Raw genomic sequence first — 11,442 nt, 5'->3', positions numbered from 1 at the left:
TGCCTCTAACCACTAGGCTACCTGCCGCCCCTCTAACCACTAGGCTACCTGCCGCCCCTCTAACCACTAGGCTACCTGCCGCCCCTCTAACCACTAGGCTACCTGCCTCTAACCACTAGGCTACCTGCCGCCCCTCTAACCACTAGGCTACCTGCCGCCCCTCTAACCACTAGGCTACCTGCCGCCCCTCTAACCACTAGGCTACCTGCCGCCCCTCTAACCACTAGGCTACCTGCCGCCCCTCTAACCACTAGGCTACCTGCCTCTAACCACTAGGCTACCTGCCTCTAACCACTAGGCTACCTGCCTCTAACCACTAGGCTACCTGCCGCCCCTCTAACCACTAGGCTACCTGCCGCCCCTCTAACCACTAGGCTACCTGCCGCCCCTCTAACCACTAGGCTACCTGCCTCTAACCACTAGGCTACCTGCCGCCCCTCTAACCACTAGGCTACCTGCCTCTAACCACTAGGCTACCTGCCACCCATCTAACCACTACGCTACCTGCCACCCATCTAACCACTAGGCTACCTGCCTCTAACCACTAGGCTACCTGCCTCTAACCACTAGGCTACCTGCCTCTAACCACTAGGCTACCTGCCGCCCCTCTAACCACTAGGCTACCTGCCGCCCCTCTAACCACTAGGCTACCTGCCTCTAACCACTAGGCTACCTGCCGCCCCTCTAACCACTAGGCTACCTGCCACCCCTGGTGAATAGTAGAGAATAATAAAATGTGGGCAGTCACAGTGTGATCCAACTAACGAGCATAAAGACAACTCCAAACGTCTGACAGCAACCAACTAACCATGGCATTCTGTGACCGGGTGCTTGTAAACAACATCTATATACCAGGTCCAGACCTAGACCCAGACTTAGCACTGGAACCAGGATCAGACCCAGTCCAGAACCAGACCTAGACCAGGACCCAGCCAACATCCCTCTCCTTTCCTTCCCCCTGTTCTCTCCTTTCTCCAGGCCAGGATGGTCAACCTGGAGCCTTCACCCTTCACTGGTCCGGCTGGAGGGATAGAGGGCCCACGTCTCCGTCTCTTCCACAGGTTTGTGAGGTATAAAGAGGGGTAAGAGAGGGAGGGAGCTGTGCTGGATGCAGAGGATGGATGGGCAGGTGGAGGGGTGGAGTGATGGTATCTGGCTCCTCTCTACCTCTCCTCTTCTGGCCCTGTTCACCCTCCTCTTCCTCCTGCCATGTGGATCCTCCTCTTCATCACTTGTTCTCGATGAGAGACTGGACCTTGCGCACCAGCTCTCTGGCGATCTGAAGGATGTGCTGCACGTCATGACGTTCTGCCATCTCTGTTACACACACACACACACACACACACACACACAGGAAGTCAGGGAGATGGTTTTATACACACACTATATACAGTGCCTTGCGAAAGTATTCGGCCCCATTGAACTTTGCGACCTTTTACCACATTTCAGGCTTCAAACATAAAGATATAAAACTGTATTTTTTTGTGAAGAATCAACAACAAGTGGGACACAATCATGAAGTGGAATGACATTTATTGGATATTTCAATTTCTTTTAACAAATCAAAAACGTAAAAATTGGGCGTGCAAAATTATTCAGCCCCTTTACTTTCAGTGCAGCAAACTCTCTCCAGAAGTTCAGTGAGGATCTCTGAATGATCCAATGTTGACCTAAATGACTAATGATGATAAATACAATCCACCTGTGTATAATCAAGTCTCCGTATAAATGCACATGCACTGTGATAGTCTCAGAGGTCCGTTAAAAGCGCAGAGAGCATCATGAAGAACAAGGAACACACCAGGCAGGTCCGAGATACTGTTGTGAAGAAGTTTAAAGCCGGATTTGGATACAAAAATATTTCCCAAGCTTTAAACATCCCAAGGAGCACTGTGCAAGCGATAATATTGAAATGGAAGGAGTATCAGACCACTGCAAATCTACCAAGACCTGGCCGTCCCTCTAAACTTTCAGCTCATACAAGGAGAAGACTGATCAGAGATGCAGCCAAGAGGCCCATGATCACTCTGGATGAACTGCAGAGATCTACAGCTGAGGTGGGAGACTCTGTCCATAGGACAACAATCAGTCGTATATTGCACAAATCTGGCCTTTATTTTAGAGTGGCAAGAAGAAAGCCATTTCTTAAAGATATCCATAAAAAGTGTTGTTTAAAGTTTGCCACAAGCCACCTGGGAGACACACCAAACATGTGGAAGAAGGTGCCCTGGTCAGATGAAACCAAAATTGAACTTTTTGGCAACAATGCAAAACGTTATGTTTGGCGTAAAAGCAACACAGCTCATCACCCTGAACCTACCATCCCCACTGTCAAACATGGTGGTGGCAGCATCATGGTTTGGGCCTGCTTTTCTTCAGCAGGGACAGGGAAGATGGGAAGATGGATGGAGCCAAATACAGGACCATTCTGGAAGAAAACCTGATGGAGTCTGCAAAAGACCTGAGACTGGGACGGAGGTTTGTCTTCCAACAAGACAATGATCCAAAACATAAAGCAAAATAATCTACAATGGAATGGTTCAAAAATAAATATATCCAGGTGTTAGAATGGCCAAGTCAAAGTTCAGACCTGAATCCAATCGAGAATCTGTGGAAAGAACTGAAAACTGCTGTTCACAAATACTCTCCATCCAACCTCACTGAACTCGAGCTGTTTTGCAAGGAGGAATGGGAAAAAATGTCACTCTCGATGTGCAAAACTGATAGAGACATACCCCAAGCGACTTACAGCTGTAATCGCAGCAAAAGGTGGCGCTACAAAGTATTAACTTAAGGGGGCTGAATAATTTTGCACGCCCAATTTTTCAGTTTTTGATTTGAAATATCCAATAAATGTCGTTCCACTTCATGATTGTGTCCCACTTGTTGTTGATTCTTCACAAAAAAATACAGTTTTATATCTTTATGTTTGAAGCCTGAAATGTGGCAAAAGGTCGCAAAGTTCAAGGGGGCCGAATACTTTCGCAAGGCACTGTATCTGTAGTGACTGTGCTCACAGTTTGCCTCCACCTTTGTGCTCCATCCCAACAGATTTCACCATGTTCTTGTTGGAGGCTCCTGATTGGTGCAGTGGTCTAAGGCACTGCATCTCAGTGCTAGAGGTGTCACTACAGACCCTGGTTCGTATCCAGGCTGTATCACAACCGGCCGTGACTGGGAGTCCCATAGGGCGTCGCACAATTGGCCCAGCGTCGTCCGGGTTTGGGCTGGTGTAGGCCGCCATTGTAAATAAGAGCTTGTTCTTAAACTGACTTGCCTTGTTAAATAAAGGTTCAAATACATTTTTTAAAATTGTATTATTACATATTGCACTACTTTTGACCAGAGCCATAGGGCCCATCCCAACACATTTCACTTGGTCTAAAGTAGTGCACTATATAGGGAATAGGGTTCTATAGGGCCCTGGTCTAATGTAGTGCACTATATAGGGAATAGTGTTCTATAGGGCCCTGGTCTAAAGTAGTGCACTATATATAGGGAATAGGGTTCTATAGGGCCCCGGTCTAAAGTAGTGCACTATATATAGGGAATAGGATTCTATAGGGCCCTGGTTTAAAGTTGTGCACTATATATAGGGAATAGGGTTATATAGGGCCCTGGTCTAAAGTAGTGCACTGTCTGTGTCTCTCTCTCTCTGGCAGTCTCTCTGTCTGGCAGTCTCTCTGTCTGGCTGTCTCTCTGTCTGGCTGTCTCTCTGTCTGGCTGTCTCTCTGTCTGGCTGTCTCTCTGTCTGGCTGTCTCTCTGTCTGGCTGTCTCTCTGTCTGTCTGTCACCGTTGAAGAAGGTGATGATGTCAGTGAAGTCCATGGTATTGTCTCTGATGATCTCTCTGTAGACCTCTACCAGAGCCAGGGCCAGGAACAGGATGAAGTGCTGAGAGGAGATGTGAGGGGCCACCCAGATCACCTCCCATACTGAGAACACATCCTGGTACAGCAGCTCTGGAGGGGAGAGACACACAGAGGGCACACACACACACATACACAGAGGAGACACACACACACACACACAGAGGACACACACGCAGAGGAGACACACACACACAGAGGAGACACACACACAGAGGACACACACACACAGAGGACACACACACACACAGAGGACACACACACACACACACACACACAGAGGACACACACACACAGAGGACACACACACACAGAGGAGACACACACACACACACAGAGGACACACACACACAGAGGACACACACACAGAGGAGACACACACACACAGAGGAGACACACACACACAGAGACACACACACAGAGGAGCCACACACACAGAGGAGCCACACACACCCACACACAGAGGACACACACACACACAGAGGACACACACACAGAGGACACACACAGAGGAGACACACAGAGGAGACACACACACACACAGAGGAGACACACACACACACACACAGAGGAGACACACACACACACAGAGGAGACACACACACAGAGGAGCCACACACACACCCACACACAGAGGACACACACACACACACACACACACACACACACACACACACAGAGGAGACACACACACACACAGAGGAGACACACACACAGAGGAGCCACACACACACCCACACACAGAGGACACACACACACACACACAGAGGACACACACACACACAGAAGACACAAAGTTATTTGCATTGTATTTCAACTCCAATCTGAAATGTCATACAGTACTGGCTCATATCATATAAAACTCCTGGCTCATAACATATAAAACTCCTGGTTCATAACATATAAAACTCCTGGTTCATATCATATAAAACTCCTGGCTCATATCATATAAAACTCCTGGCTCATAACATATAAAACTCCTGGCTCATAACATATAAAACTCCTGGTTCATATCATATAAAACTCCTGGCTCATAACATATAAAACTCCTGGCTCATAACATATAAAACTCCTGGCTCATATCATATAAAACTCCTGGCTCATAACATATAAAACTCCTGGCTCATAACATATAAAACTCCTGGCTCATAACATATAAAACTCCTGGTTCATATCATATAAAACTCCTAGCTCATAACATATAAAACTACCTGCTGAAGACAGAACCAAGGTTGGGTAAAACTCCTGGCTCATATCATATAAAACTACCTGCTGAAGACAGAACCAAGGTTGGTAAAACTCCTAGCTCATATCATATAAAACTACCTGCTGAAGACAGAACCAAGGTTGGGTAAAACTCCTGGCTCATATCATATAAAACTACCTGCTGAAGACAGAACCAAGGTTGGTAAAACTCCTAGCTCATATCATATAAAACTACCTGCTGAAGACAGAACCAAGGTTGGTAAAACTCCTGGCTCATATCATATAAAACTACCTGCTGAAGACAGAACCAAGGTTGGTAAAACTCCTGGCACTTCACACATACAGTTGAAGTCAGAAGTTTACATATACCTTAGCCAAATACAGTTTTTCACAATTCCCATAATTTAATCCTAGTAAAAATTCCCTGTTTTAGGTCAGTTAGGATCACCACTTTATTTTAAGAATGTGAAATGTCAGAATAGTTGTAGAGAGAATGATTTATTTCAGCTTTTATTTCTTTCATCACATTCACAGTGGGTCAGAAGTGTACATACACTCAATTAGTATTTGGTAGCATTGCCTTTTAATTGTTCAACTTGGGTCAAACGTTTCGGGTAGCCTTCCACAAGCTTCCCACAATAAGTTGGGTGAATTTTGGCCCATTCCTCCTGACAGAGTTGGTGTAACTGAGTCAGGTTTGTAGGCCTCCTGCTCGCACACGCTTTTTCAGTTCTGCCCACAAATGTTCTATGGGATTGAGGTCAGGGCTTTGTGATGGCCACTCCAATACCTTGACTTTGTTGTCCTTAAGCCATTTTGCCACAACTTTGGAAGTATGCTTGGGGGCATTGTCCATTTGGAAGACCCATTTGCGACCAAGCTTTAACTTCCTGACTGATGTCGCTTCAATATATGCACATAATTTTCCTCCCTCATGTTGCCATCTATTTTGTGAAGTGCACCAGTCCCTCCTGCAGCAATGCACCCCCACAACATGATGCTGCCACCCCCGTGCTTCACGGTTGGGATGGTGTTCTTCGGCTTGCAAGCCTCCCCCTTTTTCCACCAAACATAATGATGGTCATTATGGCCAAACCGTTCTATTTTTGTTTCATCAGACCAGAGGACAATTCTCCAAAAAGAATGATCTTTGTCCCCAAGTGCAGTTGCAAACCGTAGTCTGGCTTTTTTATGGAGGTTTTGGAGCAGTGACTTCTTCCTTGCTGAGGACTCGTTTTACTGTGGATATAGATACTTTTGTACCTGTTTCCTCCAGCATCTTCACAAGGTCCTTTGCTGTTGTTCTGGGATTGATTTGCACTTTTCGCACCAAAGTACGTTCATCTCTAGGAGACAGAATGAGTCTCCTTCCTGAGCGGTATGACGGCTGTGTGGTCCCAGGGTGTTTATACTTGTGTACTATTGTTTGTACAGATGAACGTGGTACCTTCAGCCGTTTGGAAATTGCTCCCAAGGATAAACCAGCAAGTAATATACTCGGAAGCGGTGGATGGTGTGCACGCCTCCTGAGTCGGACTAGAAGTCCACTCCTTCATCCTCTTGTTCGGCGGCGGCGGCGTCTTGGAGCAGCCCCCCCCCCCTCCCAGGAGGAATGGAACTGCCTCGGGGAGTTCACACATAAAGGATCCAATTCAGGGAAGTTAAATGGTTGAAATGTTGATGAGTGACCGCCGATCTAATATCCAAAAGTTACTTTCGTCTGTAGGCAATAATGAATAATGTAAGAAATAACAACAACAACAACAATAACAATAACAAATGCTGCAAAGTCGGCCAGGAGCTAAAAACAGGGAATATTGTCCATAGTCTCACACTGCTTCTCTTACAGGGAATATTGTCCATAGTCTCACACTGCTTCTCTTACAGGGAATATTGTCCATAGTCTCACACTGCTTCTCTTACAGGGAATATTGTCCATAGTCTCACACTGCTTCTCTTACAGGGAATATTGTCCATTGTCTCACACTGCTTCTCTTACAGGGAATATTGTCCATAGTCTCACACTGCTTCTCTTACAGGGAATATTGTCCATAGTCTCACACTGCTTCTCTTACAGGGAATATTGTCCATAGTCTCACACTGCTTCTCTTACAGGGAATATTGTCCATAGTCTCACACTGCTTCTCTTACAGGGAATATTGTCCATAGTCTCACACTGCTTCTCTTACAGGGAATATTGTCCATAGTCTCACACTGCTTCTCTTACTTGCCTGTAACCCCCCCCCCCACCCCCCCACCTCGTTTCATAATTGTCATAAAAGTAAAAGCATCAAGACCCCCCCCTCAACAAAATGTAATTAAATGAATGAAAGGAGTGTTGTTTGTGAAGCGTATCGTACCTCTTTTGAAGTCCAACAGGAACCAGCGGTAGCAGAAATAGAAGTGGGTGGAGTCTCCATTCTGATGCATCAGCTCAAACAGCTCCGAGTCCAGGATCTGATGACGTCATCAAACAGACACCACACCAGAGCGGACCACAGGTTAGGGGTCACGTTAGGATCATTCGAGCACGCGCACACAGTCAGGGCGGCAGGTAGCCTAGTGGTTAGAGCGTTGGGCCAGTAACCGAAAGGTTGCTAAATCGAATCCCTGAGCTGACAAGGTAAAAAATCTGTTGCCCCTAAACAAGGCAGTTAACTCACTGTTCCTAGGCCGTCATTGTAAAATAATAATTTGGTCTTAACTGACTTGCCCTAGTTAACTAAAGGTTAACTAAAGGTTAACTAAAGGTTAAATACAGGTTAACTAAAGGTTAAATAAAGGTCAACTAAAGGTGAACTAAAGGTTAAGTAAATAAACACCAGACCTGTATGAGGGACCTCATGTTGGTGAAGTGTGTGTCCATGGCTCCACCGTTGGGGAAGTTCTGGCTCATCCTCTTCATCAGCTGGGTGAAACAGCTGTACGCTAGACACTCTGGAGGAGGAAGAAGGGAAGGGAAGGGGGGGGGGGTCAACAAATACTCTGGGGGAGGGAGGAAGGCATGGAGAGGGAGGAGGAGGGGGGGTGCGAGGCGAGGGTCAACACATACTCTGGGAGAGGGAGGAGGAGGGGGGGCGAGGCGAGGGTCAACATATACTCTGGGAGAGGGAGGAAGGCATGGAGAGGGAGGAGGAGGGGGGGAGAGGCGAGGGTCAACATATACTCTGGGAGAGGGAGGAGGAGGGGGGGTGCGAGGCGAGGGTCAACATATACTCTGGGAGAGGGAGGAGGGGGTGCGAGGCGAGGGTCAACATATACTCTGGGAGAGGGAGGAGGAGGGGGGGGCGAGGCGAGGCGAGGGTCAACATATACTCTGGGAGAGGGAGGAGGAGGGGGGGCGAGGCGAGGGTCAACACATACTCTGGGAGAGGGAGGAGGAGGGGGGGCGAGGCGAGGGTCAACATATACTCTGGGAGAGGGAGGAGGAGGGGGGGCGAGGCGAGGGGCAACACATACTCTGGGAAAGGGAGGAGGAGGGGGGGCGAGGCGAGGGTCAACATATACTCTGGGAGAGGGAGGAGGAGGGGGGGCGAGGCGAGGGGCAACACATACTCTGGGAGAGGGAGGAGGAGGGGGGGCGAGGCGAGGGGCAACACATACTCTGGGAGAGGGAGGAAGGCATGGAGAGGGAGGAGGAGGGGGGGCGAGGCGAGGGTCAACATATACTCTGGGAGAGGGAGGAGGAGGGGGGGCGAGGCGAGGGGCAACATATACTCTGGGAGAGGGAGGAGGAGGGGGGGCGAGGCGAGGGTCAACATATACTCTGGGAGAGGGAGGAGGAGGGGGGGCGAGGCGAGGGTCAACATATACTCTGGGAGAGGGAGGAGGAGGGGGGGCGAGGCGAGGGTCAACATATACTCTGGGAGAGGGAGGAGGAGGGGGGGCGAGGCGAGGGGCAACACATACTCTGGGAGAGGGAGGAAGGCATGGAGAGGGAGGAGGAGGGGGGGCGAGGCGAGGGTCAACATATACTCTGGGAGAGGGAGGAGGAGGGGGGGCGAGGCGAGGGTCAACACATACTCTGGGAGAGGGAGGAAGGCATGGAGAGGGAGGAGGAGGGGGGGCGAGGCGAGGGTCAACATATACTCTGGGAGAGGGAGGAAGGCATGGAGAGGGAGGAGGAGGAGGGGCGAGGCGAGGGTCAACATATACTCTGGGAGAGGGAGGAGGAGGGGGGGCGAGGCGAGGGTCAACACATACTCTGGGAGAGGGAGGAAGGCATGGAGAGGGAGGAGGAGGGGGGGCGAGGCGAGGGTCAACATATACTCTGGGAGAGGGAGGAAGGCATGGAGAGGGAGGAGGAGGGGGGGCGAGGCGAGGGGCAACACATACTCTGGGAGAGGGAGGAGGAGGGGGGGCGAGGCGAGGGGCAACACATACTCTGGGAGAGGGAGGAGGAGGGGGGGCGAGGCGAGGGTCAACACATACTCTGGGAGAGGGAGGAGGAGGGGGGGCGAGGCGAGGGTCAACACATACTCTGGGAGAGGGAGGAGGGGGGGCGAGGCGAGGGGCAACACATACTCTGGGGGAGGGAGGAAGGCATGGAGAGGGAGGAGGAGGGGGGGCGAGGCGAGGGGCAACACATACTCTGGGGGAGGGAGGAAGGCATGAAGAGGGAGGAGGAGGAGGGGCGAGGCGAGGGTCAACACATACTCTGGGAGAGGGAGGAGGAGGGGGGGCGGCGAGGCGAGGGTCAACACATACTCTGGGAGAGGGAGGAGGAGGGGGGGCGAGGCGAGGGGCAACACATACTCTGGGGGAGGGAGGAAGGCATGGAGAGGGAGGAGGAGGGGGGGCGAGGCGAGGGGCAACACATACTCTGGGGGAGGGAGGAAGGCATGAAGAGGGAGGAGGAGGAGGGGCGAGGCGAGGGTCAACACATACTCTGGGAGAGGGAGGAGGAGGAGGGGCGAGGCGAGGGTCAACACATACTCTGGGAGAGGGAGGAGGAGGAGGGGCGAGGCAAGGGGCAACTCTGGGAGAGGCTGTATATTGTGACCAAGGCCTAGACACATACATTCCCCTTCACTCACTGATCACTGTGTAATGCAACGGCTAATGGGTAAAAGCTAATTGCAAATGGCTATAATTGCTAATGTATCATTACTAATTGCTAGCTAACAGCTAACGGCAAATGGCTAACAGGCTTCATAGGGCCCTGGTCAAAAGAAGTGCAGAGTATAGGGAATAGGGTCCCATTTGGGAGGCAGCCATGTTGACTGAGGTTCCATGTTGACTGAGGTTCCTACCATCGTCCAGGATGACCATGAGAGGAGCCAGCAGGTCACACATCCCCTGGACATAACCCATCTCCAGGTGATCCCACACATAGCTGGGACAGGATGGGGAAACAAAAGGGGAGAAGAGGGGGTAAAGAAGAGGGGTAAGAGGGGGTAAAGAAGAGGGGTAAGAGGGGGGAAAGAAGAGGGTGGAGCAAGATTGGAGAAAAAGGGGGGAGGAAGAGGGGGGAAAGAAGAGGGGTAAGAGGGGGAGGAAGATTGTGGAAAGAGGGGGGAGGAATATTGTGGAAAGAGGGGTGAGGAAGAGGTGGGAAGAAGAGGGGGGAAAGAAGAGGGGTAAGAGGGGGGGAAAGAGGTGGAGGAAGAAGGGGGAAGAGGGGGAAAGAAGAGTGTGAAATAATGAGCGATCGAGTGAGCAAATAAAAGTCTGTGTGCGTGCATGTGTGTGTTTACCTGCACATGATGTTGCGTAGTTTCTCCAGGTTAGCGGTCGTAAAGTAGCAGTAGTTACGGTCACAGCGTTGAACATCTTTATCTATCCTGTGGAGGTTCAGAGCCACCGTGTCCAACAGCTCAATCTGCACACACACACATACACACAGACACACACACACACGCTTCAATTTGATCCGTTTCAGTTCACATAAAGAGTAAATATCAATGCAGTAAAATTGCCTTCAGAACAGTACCCGGAACAGTACCCGGAACAGTACCCGGAACAGTACCCGGAACAGTATCCGGAACAGTACCCGGAACAGTACCCGGAACAGTACCCGGAACAGTACCCGGAACAGTACCCGGAACAGTACTTGGAACAGTACTTGGAACAGTACCCGGAACAGTACCCGGAACAGTAACCGGAACAGTACCCGGAACAGTACCCGGAACAGTACCCGGAACAGTACTCGGAACAGTACTCGGAACAGTACCCGGAACAGTACCCGGAACAGTATCCAGAACAGTACCCGGAACAGTACCCGGAACAGTACCCGGAACAGTACTCGGAACAGTACTCGGAACAGTACTCGGAACAGTAACTAGAACAGCATCCGGAACAGCATCCAGAACAGTACTCAGAACAGCATCCAGAACAGTACTCAGAACAGTACTCAGAACAGTATCCA

General features: G+C 50.1%; 1 protein-coding gene across 1 annotated transcript in view; it reads right to left on the bottom strand.

Annotated features, from left to right (window-relative positions):
* Positions 1-616: 616 nt before the first annotated feature.
* Positions 617-11,442, bottom strand: part of LOC109882178 (small G protein signaling modulator 2-like) — a 116,666-nt gene continuing 105,840 nt past the window's right edge. The window contains exons 19-24 of the mRNA XM_031795361.1: positions 10,772-10,896; positions 10,328-10,410; positions 7,903-8,012; positions 7,436-7,532; positions 3,795-3,962; positions 617-1,317 (exon numbers count right to left, since the gene is read on the bottom strand). Of these exons, the coding sequence (XP_031651221.1) occupies positions 1,229-1,317; positions 3,795-3,962; positions 7,436-7,532; positions 7,903-8,012; positions 10,328-10,410; positions 10,772-10,896 (672 nt within the window). The 3' untranslated portion in view covers positions 617-1,228. The remainder of the gene's footprint in view (positions 1,318-3,794; positions 3,963-7,435; positions 7,533-7,902; positions 8,013-10,327; positions 10,411-10,771; positions 10,897-11,442) is intronic.

The sequence above is a fragment of the Oncorhynchus kisutch genome, linkage group LG18 (assembly GCF_002021735.2).
Source record: "Oncorhynchus kisutch isolate 150728-3 linkage group LG18, Okis_V2, whole genome shotgun sequence".
In the NCBI taxonomy this organism is placed as follows: Eukaryota; Metazoa; Chordata; class Actinopteri; order Salmoniformes; family Salmonidae; genus Oncorhynchus; species Oncorhynchus kisutch.
This window is presented reverse-complemented; position numbering and strand designations above follow the sequence as displayed.